At 47.6% G+C, this 20,505-nt stretch overlaps 1 protein-coding gene and 1 long non-coding RNA gene across 6 annotated transcripts in view; one reads left to right on the top strand and one right to left on the bottom strand.

Annotated features, from left to right (window-relative positions):
- Nucleotides 1–10,672, top strand: part of LOC104049123 (synaptotagmin-like protein 1) — a 38,002-nt gene extending 27,330 nt beyond the window's left edge. For all 5 annotated transcript variants that reach the window (XM_064463325.1, XM_064463324.1, XM_064463327.1 and 2 more), the window contains exons 9-17: nucleotides 318–409; nucleotides 875–976; nucleotides 2,903–3,072; nucleotides 3,901–4,003; nucleotides 4,641–4,802; nucleotides 5,531–5,609; nucleotides 6,194–6,293; nucleotides 7,294–7,499; nucleotides 9,255–10,672. In XM_064463325.1, the coding sequence (XP_064319395.1) occupies nucleotides 318–409; nucleotides 875–976; nucleotides 2,903–3,072; nucleotides 3,901–4,003; nucleotides 4,641–4,802; nucleotides 5,531–5,609; nucleotides 6,194–6,293; nucleotides 7,294–7,499; nucleotides 9,255–9,400 (1,160 nt within the window). In that variant the 3' untranslated portion in view covers nucleotides 9,401–10,672. The remainder of the gene's footprint in view (nucleotides 1–317; nucleotides 410–874; nucleotides 977–2,902; nucleotides 3,073–3,900; nucleotides 4,004–4,640; nucleotides 4,803–5,530; nucleotides 5,610–6,193; nucleotides 6,294–7,293; nucleotides 7,500–9,254) is intronic.
- Nucleotides 10,673–19,008: 8,336 nt separating this feature from the next.
- Nucleotides 19,009–20,331, bottom strand: LOC135315379 (uncharacterized). Its single transcript, XR_010374839.1, has 2 exons — nucleotides 19,588–20,331; nucleotides 19,009–19,385 (listed from the first exon to the last, which is right to left on the bottom strand). It is a non-coding gene; the product is annotated as an uncharacterized LOC135315379 (long non-coding RNA).
- Between the last annotated feature and the right edge of the window lie 174 nt (nucleotides 20,332–20,505).

Here is a 20,505-nt window from a genome sequence, read left to right as displayed (position 1 = left end):
ATCTGTATGATTTTAGTCCAAATTAAATCTACAGAGAAAGTGGTACAAACAAGATACGCATCCTTAGGCTAATAAGTGAATTAAATCAGTCGCTAGAGGGAGTTCGCACACACCCACACATTGAATGAAAACATATTGAAAATAGCTTTAGGATGTTAGCTAGCAGTTTTTGTCTTGGGGAGGGTTAGCTTCAATGGCAGACGACAGAGGTGGGGCAAGCTTTCCTTCTTCCTTGTGCCCTTAAAAAAATGTGACTTTCGTGTGTTTTCCTGACTCTGACAAGATATCTTGATGCCTTTTTTTGTTTGTACCTACAGCGTACAATAAACCTCATTTGATACCCCATCAGTTTCTTGAACCTGAAAGAGTCAAAGAGCTGAGCAGATCCTCTCCTCTCCTGTTGTCTGAGGTAGGCGAGCTGCCAGAAATGGCTGGAATAATGTTGACAGCATCCCCTGAAGGGCAGTCGCTTTCATGAGAATGTTTCTCCTGGAAACTGTCAGTACTTGCTCTAAAGCGTGCCTTGGTTATGTTGTAAGTAAATGAGAAAAGCCTTAAGAAAAAAGCCCCCCAAAACCAAGACCAATCCTTCTATCCTGGAAGAGTCTTAGTGTTTCCCTCTGTCTCAAACCATGCTATTCCGTGCCCTTCCCAGGAGCCCAGGCAGTTGCATGCAGCTCTGTTTGGAGGCAGTTAATGATGACGTTCACTGCCGGTCAGAGGGAATGCCTCTGGGGAGACTCCCTGCACTCTCCTCCACTCTCCTAACCTGATCGCTGCTTAATGGGACTCTGCTGAGCTATTGGTTTTTCTCTGTAGTGTTGCAAAGTGCTTATACGGCAGAGCTTAAAGGTGCTTGTTATTTTCTGAGCAGACTGAATCAGACACGGCGTCGGAAATCAGCTTCCAGTTTAACAAGCACAAAAAGACGCCTAGCATTGGCAGCCACTCGTCCGACATGGCATCTGTCTCCTCGGTAGGTTTTTAACGCGTACATCTTGCTAGGTGGGTTTTCTCAGTCGGATGCGGTGACACTGCATTTTGGCTGATACTGGTGATGTGGCCTCCAGAGTATCCTGTTGGTTTCTGCAGGGTACATTATTAAAAGAATGGCGATGGTTAATTACTTGCTTGCATTAAAGGAGTGTCTCCAGGTACCATCTCACATTAGAGAGCAACTGGGTCATTGTTAGACAAATTCACAGCAAACGATAGCCCCCTCTCCCAAGTGCGGATGCTCTGAAGCCTGGCGGTGTGCAGGAGAGAGGGGTGGCCTTTTTCTGGGTGGGGAAATGAGGCACACAGCTATTAGTGACACGTTTGTGGTTCGGCTCTGAGAGAGCTGGGACTGCAGACGGGTGCCCTCTGCAAGCTTGTCCTTCACTTCGACAGCAAATTCGAGGGAACTCAGAGTTGGTCAGCAAAAGCGTGATGTAGAGCTTCAACTTCTAAGGAAAGCTGAAAAGAACTGAGGGTGTTTAGTTGACCATTTTTAAACAGATTCCTTAGAGACAGTGTTTTGTGGGGAGCTGCTTAGATGTGCTTGAATTTGCTGTATTAGTATTATAGACATCTCCAAGGTGCATATGTGAGATTTAAAGAATATATGTGAAGGAAAGCTAGTAGGGAGAGGTCATGAATGTAGATAAATATGTTAAAAAAACCCTAGGACTTTGGGGCATGAGTCCTCCTCCTAGTCTGGAGAGTCTGGGAGCGATAAATGAGCCTTTTGTGTCCAAGTCACACAGGTGTTCTTGAAAATCTCTCTCAGGATTCTCTGCTGGGGTGAGTATCCTGATGGGATGGTACATGCAGCTCCAAGGACTGAAGGAGATGTTTAGTGGGTTCTTGTAGGTTGGAACAGAATGGCGTTCAGAACCAAAGGAAGAAGGGGAAGACAGAGAAGAATGGGGTTAATTACTAGAAAAGTTTTTTGATAAATGTTCATGACTGTACCACAGAGAAGTGCCAAGAGGGTTAATTATTTGCTTTGTAAATGGCATTAGCTTTTATGTTATCCTGTCAGGAATCATGCGTGATTGATGCAATAGAAAATTCTCTCATCTTTCTGGAGCTGTGTTTTGTTTCTGCTTCATCACTTTCTACCCGTGAAAGACAAAGCCTTGAAAAAATAAAACCCCAAGGCCTATGGGCAAATGCAGTTTGTTCTGGGAAAGCAAGTGACTCTTGGATGCCTTGCTCCCGGTTTATACCTGTAGAAACGCCATTTTGCTGTGCCTTTGTGGCAGGTAGATGCCCACAGGCTGTCTCTGGTGGGACAGTGGCTCTTCGGGACAGGGGTTATACCTATTTCTGTTTTGTACAGCTCCACGCACATTGTGAGCAAGCGACAAGATAGTAATAGTTTTCCCTATATTTATAGTCTGATATGATTCTTACTAGCCCATTTTAAAAATTGATTGACAATTGTGTGACTATATGTACCAGAAATAGTTTATATACAAGTAGTTCAAGTTCTCTCAATGTATTTCTTTCTTAGTGGTGAGACTGGGTCAGGATAGCAGCTGTTTGTATTGTAAGCATAGGGAAAGGGAAGAGACTTGTGTGGCCTGTAATTTTTGACTCTGTTTCCCAAAGTTTTGGGATTTAGGGGTTAAAAATCTTCTGCATTTATTGAGCATTCAGGAGAATAGTGCTTCTAGGTCCTGGTCTAGGATAGCACATCCTTGTGAGACCCTTATTTGGGTTCCCCAGCCCTTGCTTGCTTGAGCATAGATGTGTATGTGTACCGTTTGTGTGTCAAGGACACAATACCACACAAGGACAGAAACTGCAGATTATTTCTCTGGGAATGCACGTTCCAGACTATTGGCTTTGTCCAGAAACCAAGTCAGGAGGGTGCCTATTTCACTGGCACTGACCTTGCTCTTCCACCTGGCAGGTGAGTGGCAGTGTGCTCAGTGTCTACAGCGGTGATTTTGGGAGCGTGGATGCCCAAGGTACCGTGGAGTTTGCTCTAGACTATGACGAGAAGAACCGGGAGTTCCAGGTTCATGTGTCCCAGTGCAAGGACTTGGCTGTTGTGGATGAGAAGAAAGGCAGATCTGACCCGTGAGTGATGCTTTGGTGCCCTGTGACTTCTATGTTGCTGAATTTTGTTTTCTGTAGGGTTTTTTTTTTTTCTTATGTATTCTTTTTTCAACTGTCAAGGTTTCTTCCATCCTTCAGACTTCTGGTGCATGCTTACTGCTGGGACTTTCCTAGCTGATGGTTCTGGAGCCATTCGCATCAGTAAATATGTTGCCACAGACTTAAATTTGAATAGATTGAGAAAGCTTTGATCACTACAAAGACAGTTCCTATTATCACTGGAATGTGTTCTCTCTGTGTCCATGTGAACCTTGATCTCCCCATGGTGAATACACTTCGGTAATAACTCCGGTGATGCAGACACATACCTGTCTATATGAAAAGAAAGTCCATAAAGAAGTGCTGTTAGGGGCACAGTGGCAGCTGTACAGAGGTTAGTTATCTCTAGTTCGAAAGATGATGAAAAGAAGCTTGGATTTGAGCCCTGAGAGAGAGACTTAAAGATGTTCCACCTCTTTCTTCCTCTCTAATTTCACCCTGATTTTGAGAATGCACAGAGATGCTATAGTTATGGGCATTTCAGAAACTGGATATGTGGCCTTGCTGGCTTCCCATATTGCCTAGGCAGCTGCCTGTTCTGAATGTTGGTGGCATCCATTCACCTCCAGTGAGATTTATAACTTCACATGCAAGCCGAGTTAATATCCTAGGAAGTCTCTTAATCAGTTTTGCCTTCAAAGAGTCAGCTCCAGGTCTTTTGTTTCCATGTCACTGTTCACAAGTGTTGTCCGCTTATTAGATCTTGGTGATATGGAACAATACCCATCTGGAGTTTGTTTTCTTTTCCAGGTACGTTAAAACTTACCTGCTCCCAGACAAAGCTAGAATGGGTAAGAGGAAAACTTCGGTGAAGAAGAAGACAGTGAATCCTATTTACAACGAGGTGTTACGGGTAAGAACAAATACATGCTCTGAAAACCTGTGTTGTAGCAGGCACCCATACCACAGCAGGTCTGGAAAGGTCCTGCCTCCTTGGCCAGGCGTCTGCACCTGCCTCCTGTCAATGCTGCGCTGCTCTTCCCTTGGGTTTGTGAGGGCAGAGGTGTTAAAGGTTTCTCTGCACCCATCTGTGTGGCACCCTAGATTTCTCTGTTAAAACCTCACAGTCATCTTTGGATGAGATAGGGAACTGCATCCTGTGCTGTCTTCATCCAGAGCAAGGGGTGTTCTTCCCTTCCCTGGTGCACGAGGTGTGGGACTAGTAAGAAAGGTCTTCATTATGAGATCTCACTCATTAAAGCATAGAGGATTGTTTATGAATGCCCGGGCCTGTGTTAATAATTCTTGAAAGAATATTGGGTTTGCCCTGTGATGCACAGCGCACTAGGTTTCCCTGTGCTCAGCAGAAAAGCTTTGTCAGGGTAGCAGTATTGCTGCAGGGCAAAAAAAAGAGATGTTGAGAGCAAGGCCAGTAGAGCGGGTTTGAGTGTCTCAGTCAGAGCTTATTCAAGCTTTTGAGTAGTTTATTTCTGGTTGCGAAAGAAACAGAAGAAAAATTTGAACAACCTGACTTCTCTTTCTTCCTCTAGTATAAAATAGAGAAAATGGTCTTGCTGATCCAAAAATTAAATCTCTCTGTTTGGCACAATGATCCACTGGGGCGTAACAGTTTCTTGGGAGAGATTGAAGTAGACTTGGCCAGCTGGGACTGGAGCAACAGGAAACTCAACTGGTACCCGCTGAAGCCCCGAGTAAGTGTGTCTCAGCTGCAATCCTGCTTTCTAGCCCAATCTTGAAGTCTTTAGGGGTGGCAGAAGTCCTTCCTGACTCCTCTGAGGACTTTGGGTGGTGTGGTGGAGCAGAGCAACCTGAACTGTACCTAGGGAAGCGCAGTAAAACGCCCACAAGCCCTGGACACGTTAGTGCAGTATTCAGTGCTCTGAACACAGGCCTTCTCGGGTCTTACTTGGTGGCTGATCTGTAGAACACTTTCATAAATGTGGTCTGACACTAATCAGCAGAAACTATGATATGCCTTTGGCTCTCTCTCTACTCACATAAAGACCATCCCTTAGAAATAGACAGTAGGGTACCAGGTGATGCACTTGAACATGCCTTGAGAGGTAAATATTCAGGTGCCACATTTTGTAAAGCCTGTAGAGGTTCCTGCATGTGTCTGGGTTCAGAGAGGTCTGATTTGAGATCCCTTTTCAGAAAATAAAGGAGATTAGTGCTTAATTATGTCCAGGTGCACATGTCTAGAAGGGCAGCCTTGCTCTGAATCCTCAGGCTTTTGGTTCTGAGGGACTGAGTTTGAGAACAAAGCCACAAGGGAAGGAGCTGCCCTGAGAACAGGCTGCCCCAGCCAGGCAAACTCAGAGTTTGTCTGTTTGTGCCTCTCCACTGAACTCCAAAGCTGTTTGCCTTGCTATGTTTACACCATCCCTCATTTAGTCAGTCATAACTCTTTCCATTTCAGAGCCTTTCTGCTGTTAACGGTGTGGATCATCGAGGAGTGATGAATTTGTCTATTAAGTATGTCCCTCCAGGAAGCCTAGGTAAAATGTGCTTCATACATTAAGTAGTATTGCCCATACATAGACATGCAACTTGCAATGCCTCATCTGTTTAAGAGCTGGTTAAAGAGTAATCTCATTAGAGCAAGATCTTAGAGATCAACACAAAGGCACGACCAGCAGTGCTTGATAGCACTATCTGCAGCCTACATCTAATTTTCACATCTGGACTTACTGGGAGAGTATTGGGCAAGAGGAAGGGCTCAACAGCCTCAAGCTGTTATGAGCACTGTGGGCACTGCAGGGTGCTGTGATGTGGTAGCAGCAACACACAGCCCCTCTTACCGTGGGGCAAGCACAAGGCTGGGTTTGCCCAGCAGTTCCTTCTCCTTTCCTGTTTCAAAGCAGCACCAGCACACTGTGTCAGGAGCCCTCTGCGGCTGCAAGCGTGACGGGGCTGGTAGTAGTGCTGCGGCACGCAGGCAGAGGGGTGCAGAGCTCGCGAGGCAGTGAGTACACAGAGAAGTCATGTTGCTGCTCCCTCAGGGCCCTGGAGCGGCAGCCTGTCATTTTGCTAGCTGTTGTAAGGACTGGCGTGACGGTTTTTCTCTTCTCCTAAATGGCAGGTCCCAAGAATCCTCCTTCTGGCGAAGTTCACATTTGGGTGAAAGACGTCAAGGACCTGCTGCAGTTGCGCCCTTCTGGAGTTGACTCCTTTGTGAAATGGTAAGTGCGTGAGCATGGTATTGGCTTCGATCCTGGGTCTGTCCCTCCACAAAGCGGTATGTTTTCTTCTCTTTTCTTAAGCTCACCTAGCTGTGCTTCCGTACTGTAAAGCCTTCATGTTGCACTGGGCTCTGTAGGAGAGAACTGCCCTTGTTATCCATTTGTGGTCAAATTAGGAAAATCCTTGCCATGATAAAGCTTTTGGTCAACCCCTGCCTGTGACTCACTCAGGGATTTGCCTCAATAACGTCTGAGTGAGAGGAATATGTGGGCCCTGCACCTCGGCCCGGTGTGTCCATATGAAGTTGTGCGTTTTGCCTTGGTACGGGCTCATGTGCAAAGTTTGGGAATTTGTTAGGGCCTCACCAGAACTGACATACAGCCAGTTGGATCCTGCTTTGATCTTCTCCAGAATTCAGTATGTGCGTGTTTTCTGCAGCCTGCCACACCAGTTCTCCTGTTATATGGGAAAAGCTGCTGCAAATATTCCAGAAAAATAAATATTTTTAAGGGGATTTTAAGATTTTTTCAGGACTTTGAAGTGCTCGCCATGTTTTTTGTATATTTTAAATACTTAGAGAGTTATCCTGCAGAAAGTTTTGCTGCTCAGGAAGCCTAACTGACCATTCTGAAATGCCCTCTTAGGCATCTAAGTGATGAAAATTTATGAAAATAGAAATATGTGAAAGTAATGTCCATTTTTTTTATTGCAAAACGCTAGTTTTCAAGAAAAAATTTGCCAAAAGCAGGAAATTTTAAGCAAGTACCCTCCTTTCTGAAAATGGTTGCTTTTAAAATGGATTTTCTTGGCCCGCAAAAAAATAGTTTCATCTGGGAAGTATGAACATTTCCTATTAAATCTACAGAGATTTCTTACATTGAGACCCAATTCCTCCTTTCTTGAGAACTGAGGCTTGTTTAGACTGAGGAACTTCATAGGAACAATTCAAATCTCGGGTGACATTCCGTACTACACGCTGTATTTTTTCTCCTCTCAAAGCTATGTGCTGCCAGACACCAGTAAGAAGAGTTACCAAAAGACCCGAGTCATAAAAAGAGACACAAACCCTGTTTTCAATCACACTATTGTGTATGACGGCTTTCACACAGAGGATCTAAAGGATGCTTGTGTTGAACTGACTGTGTGGGATCATGAAAAGCTTACCAACCATTTCCTTGGAGGGATCAGGCTGGGCCTCGGGACAGGTAAGCGATCTCCTTTACGTTAAATGAATACTGTTACTGTATTGCTGAGCCACAAGGTATAATGGGAAGTTGCAGAGCATTTTCCTGTCGGGGAGAAACCAGGGATGGGAAGGGTCAGTAACTGGTGAGAGTCTTGGTACTTGCGCTGTGTCTTGGATGGGGGGTGGCCCTGGTACCGTGATAGCAACACCCTGTTCCCACATTTTCTGCCAACATCAGCTCTGAGGTCTGGCAAAACTCAAGAATCTCCTTGAATCCATCAGAGAGTTTTCCTGCTGTTACAGGAAAACAGGCTGTATTACAAATCAACATTATATTGCCACTCCTCCCAGGGAAGAGTGCTCAGAGAAGACAACTTGAATGCCATGTGGGACAGCACCACCTGGTGACTCTGTCCACATCACCTCCTCCCTTGAAATGCTTTAGTAGTAGAAATAACTAATAATTGAAAAACAGGGTGAGCTACACTAGCTGATCTGGTGAGTCATCAGTACTGAGAGTACATCAGCTGGAATTAAATCACAGATTGGAAGAATGGAGTTGTCTGGGGATAGACTAAGGTGTTATCGTTAGGTTTGGGGTTTTTTTTTATTTTTATTTAGATGAAGTAGTGCTGAAAGACCTCAGCAGGGGTACCGTTTGCTCCACTGGGAGATAGTCACGGTCCCTGGGAGTTGGGGGCATCAGGTTCCAGTTCAGAGAAGGACTTAGACCTGCGCTTAGCTGGAAGTGTTTTACTTCAATGGGGTTACCCACCCTTGAGGTTGGGAAAATTCCAATATTTTGAAGCCACAGTTGTAAAGAGCAGATGGGACCATCTCCCAGTGTCCAGCTGTCCATCATGGAGGTTTGCGCCTCTCTAAACATCCTATCCCAGCTTTCAGTGTACCCCATACCTAGGCTTGGACAGATAGCATGTTCATCCTTGTATTTTTGTAAGTGGGACATCTAAGGTTTTCTAAACTATTTATTGTCAAGCAAGAGGGCTTTCTAAGAGGTGAAAGACAAGCAGAAGCAGAAGATTTCAGACTGATGCAATAAAGGATAACTGTTCCTTGAGGGTATCAGGAAAAGGCTCGTAGTAGCTGGAAGGTCTGCCTTGCAGGTGCACCTCTGTTTATTGGATTCGCTGCGTGTTCTGCTTTAAGTCTCTAACATGTCACCAGAAGGGTTGTGAACTATTCAGTGGGAAGTGGCAACAAGAATAAGCTAATAAGCAAGATGTAAAATACCAGCCCCAAGATAAGCTGTGATCCAAATTTAGACCTTTATCTCATTGACAAGTAGTTGGCACATGAAAATTCGGTTGAATAATTGAGTTGGAATTAATGTACACACTTTTCTGCTATCATATGTTTGATTCCTATACAAATGAAGAGTAGAGCAAGAGAATTTTGACAAATACCACACCCTGTCCACAAGAAAATATTTTAAGGGGAAACCCAAGCCTTTTAGACCTTTGCTATTCCAAAAGATGCAGAAAGCGCTTGAGCCCAATATTAGTCTCCTTGGCAGGTTACGTTTAGGATTCTTGCGTTTTGTGGCTTTTACATTGGCTTCATTCTGAACACTGGTGTAAAATGGAGGTCATTAGCAGAAGAACAGGAGGTGTTTAGGGTGCAACTTGCTGAGGGGAGGTCGGCACCTTTTATGTTAACATACTGCCTGCAACAGTTACATCCCATTGAGTATTTCTGCATGCAGTAGAAACTCTTTGTGTAGCTCCCAACGTTGTAATTTCCTTGTTCTTTACAGGTTTGAGCTATGGCATCTCTGTGGACTGGATGGACTCCACGCAAGAGGAGGTGGCCTTTTGGCAGGAGATGATGTCAGCTGCCAATGAATGGATTGAGGGATTGCTGCCACTGCGCTCACTGGCAGGGAGGAAAAAACTGAAATAACCTACCATTCCTGCTATGGAAAGGCTGAATGTGTTCATAAAAATTAGCAAATTTCCTGCACCGAGGTGACAGAGAGCATCCACGGGGCTGGCAGGTGTCAGGTTAATAAGGCAATTGATGGACAGCACTTTGGAGATGTTAAATGTTAAGTACTAATTCCCTGACAGAGGACATGGAAGATGCCAAACTGATTCTATACTTGATTTTGACCAAGAAGAAACTCCATTTGCCTTTTTATTTAATCATTTATATTCAGTATCTTTGCATTCCATTAAGCTCTGGGAATATTGGCAGAAGGAAAAGGAGATATAGATATTTTTATTTTTTTACTGTTTCTTGTGCTGTTTGGTTTTTTTTTTCCTGTGCAGAGATGTAGTTGTACTAAAGCAGCAGCACGGTATTATTCATATTCCCCTCCAAGTGGTACACTTTGTACTTGATGTAGAGTTGCTCCAAGTCACCGGCAGCACAGTCTGAGAATGGGAGCTTTGCATTTGTCACTGGTGACAACACGTCTCTAATGTGAGGAAAATTGAGACCCAAGGTGAATCTAAAGAAAGAGAGGACTAATTGAAGCAGAATATGAAGCTACCTGAGGAGGATAACAATGAGGAATTCAATATATTCATTTCTTTCTGCTTTAATATGAAAGAGAGAAGTGATGGTCCTGCAGCTAGTGGGATTTTGCAACAAGGGGCTGTCTTGCTAGCTTTCCCACAGGCTTCCTCAGTGACCTCAGGCAAGTTTCTCTGTGAAAGGACAGTTTCAGTGCAATATAAACTAAAGCGCTTGCCCAAATGTAAAATGTGGTTACACTGCTATTGGGCCTAACCGCAACTTTGAAATGCCGTGTGTGCAAAACATTTCAATATGAAATAATGATGTAGGAAGAAGTCTTCTGTTAGCCTGGCACAACGGCTCAGGGAAGAAAGGTCAAAACCACACGGGAACGCAGGAGCTGTTGGGGGCCGGTGGGAGAGGTAAGTAGGGAGTGAATGAATGCGAAGGGTGGCTGCAGAGCTACAGGTGCCCGGGGTGGCCTCCTGCCTCCGCACGCCCTGCTGCCCGTCTGGTTTTCCTTTCCCCTGATGCCTGTCAGCGCGTTGTCCGTGGCTGGAGTTTGCTTTTTGCCAGTAGCTTGCAAGAACTGTGCATCTGGCACATTGACCGTGGCAGAGCGGCGTCGTGAATGCGTTTTGAAATGCAGCTTTGTAATTTCTATTTTGGATGTACATATTGTGATTAAATAGAATGTTTTTCTTTAGTCATCAACTGGTCTCCTCGTACGTATTTTTAGCATAGTCTCAGTAACGAAAAAGCAAGCAAAAGCGGCATTAAACTTTGTCGTGTCAAAATGAACCATTTTTGCCCAAGGGCAAGTGAAATGTCATGGAGGAATATTTTTTGTAGCTATCCTACCCTAGATTTTGGCTCTGTGAATATTTTGATAGTCTTTAATGTATTGATTTTATCTCAAGCTCAGTGTAAATTTTCAGCTTAGCAAAGTTGGTTGTAAATAAATGAATGGAAAAAGGTACACTTAAAATAACAAGACTTTTTCATGAAATGAGGACAGTTGGGAGATAATCAGCAGCTTTCACGGAAAACAACCACAAAAAAAAAAAACCACAAAGAAAGAAGATGGTTTTGCAATTGGAAAAAGGTAATACTTGAAAATGTGCCAGTCATAGTACTGAAAGCACTGAGAGAGAGTATGTAGAGCAACAGAATTAAATAAATACTCTCTAACAAAGGACCTGATATATATATATAGCATGTCAGCCCAAAGACACTTCGTATGGGCTCCAGCCTGGCACGTTTTGTTCACCAAGGTTTGGTCTTTAATTGCCTTTGTGGGATAAAATAGCAATATTGGGCCTAAGGTGAGAGTTTTTAAATTATTATCTTTACCTGTTTAGGTGCTGAACCTGTGAATATTTATGCATATGTATAACTTAACTACTACGAGGAGCCCTGCTCGTCGGAGCAGTGCCTTGTTGCAGTGAAGTTACCCACAGGACTGCTGCTCTCGCCCCCAGCGCTTCCTTAGCCCACAAGGTGCTCCCGCAGGGTGGAATTTCTGCTGCGGCTGCAAACGCGGTTGGTAACGCCGGAGGCTTCGGCTCGGGCAGGTCTGGGTCTCTTCCTGAAGGGTTCAGCTGACTTCTCTCCACCACAAAAATGGAGCCATCCTGCCTCCTCCTCCTCCTGATGAGCAGTATTAGCATATACGGTTGTGACGATGTAGCCAAAACTGCTGTTTGCATCAATGTAGGTGGAAATGTTTGGGTTGGTGTTTCAGAGAATTACCATCTTTTTCATTAATGATGCCCATAAGGCGGGGAAAAGGGTGTCACTGGGCCAGTTTCATCCCAGTGCAGTTGCTTTTATGGACTTGGCCCGGGACTTTGTGAACAGACTGGTTTTGTGCTCAGATTCCATTGAGGATTTCTGTTAATCTTCTGGTGGCTTGTTTGTTTAAATCAAGCCCTGATTAACTTAAGAAGCTTACTTTGGCATTTAATAGTTTATCAGAGTAAAAGATTATGCTGCCAAACCACACGCGCATTGGTAGCACAGCTGTGTCTGAGGCAGTCAAATTTACTGTGCCGTATCTGTTTCACTTACTGCGCAGAAAGGGCTTTATCAGAAAAAGACTTAAGCACTTTATTGTCAGTGTCATATGGAGGAGCTTGTGAGTATACGGTTAACGGCCTGTTTGTATGTGGCTTATAATGTTGACATTTGTTGTCTGTGAACGCTATAGGTAACAGAGACTCAGGCCCAGAGGCAGGTGCTGATGATAACATGAGTTGGGTAGTAACGGGTAAAAAAAAGAAGGAACAGATGGGAAGTTTTCCGACTGTATTTGCTAGTTCATTGTAGAACGGGTTAAGCAAAGTTCTGTAAGAAGGTAAGACTTTGACTTCATGCATTTGTTCATATAGTAAATGTGTTTTTAAGTTTCTCATTTCCCTGAATACGAGTATGCAGGTACCGGCGACGCAGCGGGAGCTGCCGGGGTCACTGAGCTCTTGCTGGATGCGGAAGCGGCCCCAGGGACTGAGCAGGCCCATGAAATGCTAGGCTACAGGCTAGGACCTTTAGGCACTCTCAATATAGAATAGAAACCTCAGTATCTACAGCAGAGCTGGGCAACTGCTTTCCATGAATGTTCTGCATTTGAGAGTGAATGTGCTTCCTTTGTGCCTTATTTATACAGCTTTTTCTCAGGACCCTTACAGGCAAAAAAAAAGAGAGAAAGCAAGAGTCTAGAAGTGTTTTTGCCCCCATCAGGCAAACACAATCTGTGGCCTATGTCCATTCAAAAGCGTTCATATTACAGGTGTCAGAAACCATTGAAAATAGTTTAGAAGCTAACTAAAGAAGAGAAAGAAATAAGTGTTGAATCTTGAACAACATCCAGTGAATGAGTGTCTCAGAGGAGATGGAAAAGAAATGGTTGAATTAATTATCCATTACTAATATTTGCTCAGCTTTATCCCTCACCAAGCCAGGAAAAAAAAATTTGAAGTACTGTGGAGATTCAGGGTGAAAATTATGCTGGCTAAATAAATGTAATGACATGAACTACTGAAATAAGAAATGCTGTAGTTTTGCAGGCTTGTTAAATTAAGTAAAAAAATATATCGAATTGTCTGGTGTATCAAAAACCGAAATAAACAGGCTTCAGTTCTGATAACTAAGAGTGAGCATACTCAGCACCAGGTTTGGTTGGTTGTTTTAGTTGGCTGTTTTGTACCTTAATCTTTCATGGCTTAATCCTTTTCCTTTTCCACCTGCCTGCTTTCCACCCTTCAGGTGTCCTGGTCGTCTGCTGTTGCTTTTCAAATGGATGCCCGGGAGGAGATGTCCCACTGAGCGCTCTCGCAAAGGTTGTTGGAAGAGGTTGGGAAGCTCAGTGTAAAGCACCGTGCAAAAGCACATTTGCAGAGACGCTGTGAGGTATGTTACTGGAGCTGCGCCGCTCTCAGCAGCATCGCTACTGCACAAGACCCTACTGATCTGTGGAAAGCTCTTGAAACTAAAATCCCTTCCCATGGGGTTGGCCAGGAGCAGCTGGTTTTTCCCAAGAGCTGCACTTTTTGGGAGGCTACTTGTGCTGGTGGCTCTGCCAGGAGGAGCAGCTCTCCCAGTGAGGGTCAGGGTGAAGTTCGTGGGGCCACAGGAGGACTCTGAGTGTGTTTTGGTACGACAGTACCAGCTCCTGGCCTGCCGTGAGCAGGAGATGGCTGATTTGTAGCAGTGAAGTTTGAGCAAGAGCGGGCAACTCCAGGGTGGCCATTCCCATTTTTGTGGTGTTTGCCAGCTTCTCCCACCCTTCTGAACACGGTTGGTTGGAGGGTGCTGGGTCAGCTCACAGCAGCACAGAAGCTGAGCATCGGCCTTCAGGAGACCCACAGAGAAATTACTATTAATGGCCTGTATGAGATCTCTTTCTTCTGAGAGATGGGCATGGAGAGCTGGAAATGTCGCCTCCAGGGGCCCTACGGGAGTTCAGCAGCCCTGGACCAAGGTCCTTTTGGTTTCGCATTAATTTCCCATTCACTCAGCTGAAATGCCTCGTGTCAGATAGTAAAATCTGCATGAAGATGGGTGAAGATGTCAGCAGGCAGCAGCGTCCTAGGAGGAGCAGAAGAACACAAAGGGGAGCAAGGTCTGAGCTTGCCAGGTTTGCTGGTCACATGCGGTTCGTGCCGGAGGGCTCCAGTTAGCATTCTTGCTGGAGAGGGGCCGGTGATGGCACAGTCATTTCCCTACAAGTGACCTGAAATAGGTGCTTGCTTAAGCAGACAGATACTTGCTTTTTTAAATGCTGTAAAATCATACTGTGGCTGGACTTGTCTCTGGGCTGTGGCAATCCAGCCTCTGTTGTAGACCCAAACTAACTAAACCTGCCCTGCTGTAATAGACTGTTTTAGGAGGAAAGGAAGGAGTCCTGAGAATGAAGGCATTTCTGCTGGTCAGTTGTCCTGTTTTTTTCCCAGGACTGCAGTCAGGGTTTAGCGAATTACTTGGCATCCTGTATTTTACAAAATGGAACATATACAACACCACAGAGCCACAGTCCTACCCCCTGCAGCTCCTTAAAGACCCCCACAATTAATCCTCAGCGGGCGTTGGCAGCTTCTGTAAAAAGGCCTCTATTTAGTGTTGTTGAACAGAGCAAATGCAAGTATATTTTGCCTTTTCTCACTCTACAGGCCTGCCTGTGCTGCTGCTAAACTTGAGATGCTACCAGTAGGAACAGAAATCAGATTTCATGCATCTAACAACCCGTAATGCCATCCTGCTAGTTATTAGCAATCCAAAGTAGCTCTTGAGCTGTAAGCAAGCAGGCTGAGCTCTGGGCTCGGAGGGGAAGCTAGGGAGCTGTTTTCTGGCAATGTAAGTAGCTCAGACACCCGCTCTGTAGGAAGAAAAAACACAATAACCTCTTTTCCTCTCCTCCTCTCTCTCCCACTCACCATTACTAATTTATCCTGATTGTAATGGCTTCTATTTGCTCTAAGCAGATCCTGTTCCCTTCCAGGGAAGACTTGAACAGCTACAAGGACATAATATTCCCAGTGGAGGATCTGTTCTTGGGTTCAGGCAGGCTCAGGCAGATACAGTGATGGGAGCCCCCCTTTTTCAACTGGCCAACCCATGGCCAATTTAATGTGATCATAATCTGAAATAAGATACTGGGAGATGCATCTGGTCTAAGCCATCCCATGGTAATAAGCTGATGTTTAATTTATTGTCACAGGGAAGCGTTTTGCAAATGTTTTATATCTCTTCAAAAACTGACTCTTGCTCCATGCACAAGCCGGTGGGGCTGGAGGCTACATCGCGTGGGTGCTGTGTGGGACCAGAGGGTGGCTCTGCCACTTGCAGGGATGCAGGGCCGAACTTATCTGTGCGTGTCCACCCATGTGGATCACACTGTAGGAGAGTTTAACCTTCCCTGTCCATTCAGGTTGCAAAGCAAATGCTAACGCTGCCCTGGAGCACTGTTACTGACTCAAAAGGCCTCTCTGGTTAAAGTTCCTCTGCATTTGTGTCTCTCCCACATTCTCCCATCCGCACGGATCCTGGCTGGCTTTGCAGCCCCGCCTCTATGGCATTGTTAAGCTCCTCAGGAAGAGGCAGCGCCTCCTGCTCAGGGGATGGGGCAATTCAAGCTGTCTGAGGTCGGCAGCGGCTCTGTGCTGGGCCCTTTATTCTTCTACAGCCAAGGGGAAGAGCAGTGGTGGTGGGGACAGTTCATCCCACCAAGCTGAGTGGGATAAATAGCTCTAAAGATGTTCTGCTTCTCTCTGTTGGCTACAGAAGGAGCCTCGACACCTCGTGTAGGAGAGATGTTTAGGTAGTGCGGTCCTATATTAACGGGGGACCATTAATGGCACAGCCAGCATCACTCAGCCATGACTAGAGTTATCGAGCCTGTGCCTGCTCTACTGCTTTTGATTTGATCCCAGTGTGACACTGGGGGACCAGTGGTACCTCTGCAGGATGCCACCCCTGGAACCCCAACCAGGATGCTTGGAGCCACCTTGGTGTGCATCACTCCATTGCTTGCTAGAAGCATTTTGCCGACAGGTTGGCATTTGGGGTGGGAGGTTAGACAAGTTTCCTGGGGACAGAGGCTGCCTGTCTGCCGCAGAAGTCCACCACTACAAAAGGCACCTGAGCCCAGCCAAAAGCCAAGGTGGGACAGAAGCTTCACCATGTGCCTCCTGGCATTCAGCCCTGCCTGTGCCTCCTTCCTGCTGCTGCGGTTGGAGGCTCTACGGCTGTCACCTCGTCACAAAGTCCTAAATTACGCCCCCAGTGCTTGCTGTCAGCTGGGCTGTCAGTTCCTGAGCACCGTGTGGTGCCCTTGGCTTTACGCTTGTCTGCACCACCCTGACTGACTGTGGGCATCATATAAATAATAAACATTAATTCGCTTAATACCTTCCCTCTATCCTGGGTTTTACAGTGGCGCGCATCAGCGAGCAGGTCATGAGTGCAATCACGTCCCTGTCAGCTGTGTAATCTGTCCCCATGTCACATCTCCTGGACAGGCCTAATTTAACAGGGATGTTTTTGGGAAATAGCTAATAAATTGTTTGCTATGTGTGGTTAGCCAGCCCCGTTCTCAGCACTCGTATCACCCTGGTGTGTGGCCCATGACTGTTTCAGTATATAACTGCTCTCTGGCCTGTTTAGAAGCATATACGTGCAGGGCTCCATCTGGGTGCAGTTTATCTCTGTGGTGATGAGCAGCTCTGCTGGGATATAAAGCCTACGAGGGCTGGGGGCAGCAGCCTGTGGGTGCTGGTGCTCTGGTGCACCAGCGTGTTGCGATCGCTGCACCTTCCCAGGCTGGGGCGCAGGCACTGGCTGCCTCGGGCAGCTCCTGTGCAGCCAGCCCCGCAGCGAGGGATTGCGTCTGATTGATCGTTTTTTGTATCCTTGGAAACTGAAAGGGCATTAAAATTGCATGGTGCGTGCAGCGCTGATGCACTCTCCTCATAGCGCTGCCATGGGCTTGGAGATGGCTTCAGCCTCCAGCTGCCAGCTGCGGGGTGTAAAGGGCACTGGCTGGTTTTGGAGAAAAACTAAACTACAACTAAATGGCAAACTATTTAGAGAGAAGCACCTCTGTGAATCGCCGTGCCGGTGTCCGCAGGGCTGCCTGACTCCTGGCCATCCCTGACCATGGCTCTGTACCGTCTCTGCAGCTCAGCCGCAGCGAGCCTGGGCCTCACGGCAGAGCACTCCTGCCCCAGAGGAGCTGCCTGCCTTGAAACCATCCTGCCCCAGCCGCAGGGACTGCCGAGCTGGCGCCGGGCTCCTGACGCGGGGTTGCATGGCAGCGGTTCCTGCCATTTGGAGCACATGCGGCGCGCACCACCCGCCAGCCTGAAATGGGTTGAAACTGGGCTCACAAAAGCCCCTCCTAAGTATCTGCTTAGGACTTCATCATCTAACACTAAAAGGAAGTTAATATAATTGCGTTAGGATAGAGACTACAGAGAGCGCAGGGTAGCAGGGGAGTTGTTCTCCAGCCCTCAAGACCTTTTGCCCTGGTTTCCCACCTTAGAACAACTTGACTAAATAAGAAATACCTGCTCCGGGGGCTGATGCGAGGGTGTTTTTCACCTTGTGTGGGAGCTGCATGCAGAGGTGTGCGTAGGCAGCCCTCGGGAAGGGCTTTAACCCGCGTCTGGGTGTATGCAGTGCAGGGCTGCGTGGCGCTGCTGCCTGCGCCGGAGCTCCCCATGGCCTCTTGAGGCAGCTGGGTTGGACCCCCGCTTGCGGAGTCCCATGGGTGCTGCCAGCAGGTGCAAGGGCTCAGCCGCTGCATGCCAGCACGGGTTCAGCCGTGCCCTCACCCGTGCTGACGTTGTTTTCAGGCTGGTTGTTCCTCCCCAGCACTAGCCGTTGTGAGGAGAAAGGGGCTCCTCCAGAATTGCGCCCAGACCCACGGGAAGGACCCCCTAGTCTGGGTCTGCCAACAGCCCGTGGAGGCCACTCTGAGCGCTGCTGTCAGTGCGCATGTTCCTGGGGCTTCTCCCCAGCACCCGCCGTCCTGTCCCCAGCCAACAAACCTGCTTTTGCATCAAATCTAGGTTACTCTCTGTCTCTCTCTTTCAGACACCAGATTTTTCCATTTTCTAAAATGGTACCAGAACAAAGGCTCTCCCAGGATCTCATTTTCTCCTACCTTCTCAGTTGCTAATTAATATCGTGGCTGCCTAGTCACACAGCGTGTGTTCATCTATATGCATGTGTTCAGAGAAGATGAAAATAATGTCCGCATCGTGGGATCCTGTGGATTTATTTCCTGGGGAAAACAGGTCCCTGATGCTGCAGGAGTTCCTCTAGCTACGACAGCATCTGGTGTCCACCCCTCGGTGCGCTCCTTGGCTCCTCACAGCCCTGCAAGTCAGGGTGCTTCAGCTGCTCCCTAGCGTAGCTTACACTGCTGCCATGAAATGCCCACCGGCACCTCTGCTGTGCCGTACCTCCTGGAGATGCCGCTGATGGTTGGCTTGCAGGGCGTGCCACGGGGTGCCTTGTGCCTGCCTTCGTGCAGTCAAACCCATGGAAGAAAGGGAACAGGGCGACTGCGTGTGCGAGTGCATGGGGAGGAGAGAAAAACAGTTAAGGGAAACCACAATTTGTTGTGGGCTTGAACTAATGGGCGTCGAATACTCAGAAATCTTACGGTAAAGTGCAACAGATCCCCACAAACCATCACTGGCAATGAATCACTGGTTAATGTACTGCTAACTCGGATTTATAGGTTTAATATTTTTCTGTTGCGCCGTTTCTGTTGCTGTGCAGATTGCTTCATCAGTTTTCTTTCCTGTCCTGAGGTACTTTAGAATAGGATCTTTTGGGGTTGTTATTTTTTTAATAAATATATTATATTTCAAAGGATATTGAAAAAAATCCTTGCAATTTATTCCCAAAGACTTGAAACAGTCTCTCTAGTCATGTCCTAGTCCAATTTGCAAGCTGGCTACCTATTGCATAGCTACATAAATGTCCTTTTCTTGAGGATCTAATGAATGTAATAGCCACTGTGAATGTATTTATTTTGACAGTGGTCATGCAGGAGGAGCTTCTAATGAAACCACCTTTATTTCAAAAAAACCACCAACGCTTTCATAAATTAAAAAAAAAAGCGTCGATAGTCCTCTTTGTTTTATGTTTGACTTAACACACACATTTTAGTCACTGTTTTTAATAATATACATGGTCATTTTCCCTTTCAGAGCTCAAAACACTGCTCTGGCAAGTGCTGAACAAGCAGGTGCTCGAGGTTCCATGGATCCACGCGAGCGCAGCAGCGCAGCGCTACCCATTTGGGACAGGCCGGTCACATCTGGGACTTAAATCCGAGGGATCCGTGTATATGCTGCGCGGCGTTTGCTGCTGCTCGGGTTCCTGAACGCTGACTGCTTCGCCCTGCGGAGCCGCGAACCTGCTCGGGCGGAGTGACGGAAAAAGGATTTGTTAAGATTTGTGGTATTTAAGTTGCTGGGTATGTAATGTCTGTAACTATTCATTTTTGAGACTGTACACACATCATATGTATATATACATACACATACTATATATACATACACATATGTGTGTGTGTGCGTGTGGAGATGCTGGGCTTCATGACTCTGTCAGTAAGATACCTTACTATTCCCGTTGTCCCGTTCCAGGCAAGGCTCGCGCAGTGCAGGTGGCCCAGTGCCCATGGTGGCAGTGCTGCGGCTCTCCAAAAGTGCTGGGAGCACCTGGGCTCCCGCCGTGAGGTTTCAGTGGGAAGGAGGCCCCCGACACAGCGGTGAGGAGCCTGAATCTCTCCAGAAACGAGACTCGGGTTTAAAACAGAGAGGTGTTATATGCCCTGCTCGACCCCCCGCAATCACCCTGCGGAAGAGATGAGAAAGGTTAGCCTTGGCCTGCGCCCCTTAGCTTTGAGGTTCCTCTGGCCCCCCCGGCTCCTCCTTGGCCCTGGGCTTGGCACAGCCCCGCTTGGCCCCTTGTTCCCCTCAGCCCAGGGCTCCCCTCAGCCCAGGGGCTCCCTGCAGCCCCGTGTCCCCCTCAGCCCAGGGGCTCCCTGCAGCCCCGTGTCCCCCTCAGCCCAGGGCTCCCCTCAGCCCAGGGGCTCCCTGCAGCCCCGTGTCCCCCTCAGCCCAGGGCTCCCCTCAGCCCAGGGGCTCCCTGCAGCCCCGTGTCCCCCTCAGCCCAGGGCTCCCCTCAGCCCAGGGGCTCCCTGCAGCCCCGTGTCCCCCTCAGTCTCAGGGATCGCCTCAGTCCCATGTCCTCCTCAGCCCCCGGCTCCCCTCAGCCCACTGGGGCTCCCCGCAGCCCCGGGCTCCCCCCGGCCACCCCCGCCGCCCCGCACGGTCCCGCCCCGCCCCGCCCCCGCACGGCTCCCGCAGCGGCCGCGTTTCGGGGCTGGCGGCTCCTCCCGGCAGTGCGGTAGAGCGCGGCCGCCATTGCATCACGGCGCGCCCCGCGCTCGGCCGCGCCGCCATCCCGCAGCCCGGCACCGGCCCCGGCCCCGGCGTGAGGAGGGGGCGCTGCAGCCGCAGGGAACGGCCGCC

This window comes from Phalacrocorax carbo, chromosome 11, assembly GCF_963921805.1.
Source record: "Phalacrocorax carbo chromosome 11, bPhaCar2.1, whole genome shotgun sequence".
Lineage (NCBI taxonomy): Eukaryota > Metazoa > Chordata > Aves > Suliformes > Phalacrocoracidae > Phalacrocorax > Phalacrocorax carbo.
Note: the sequence above shows the minus strand (reverse complement) of the source record. Positions and strands in the feature narration are given on the sequence as shown.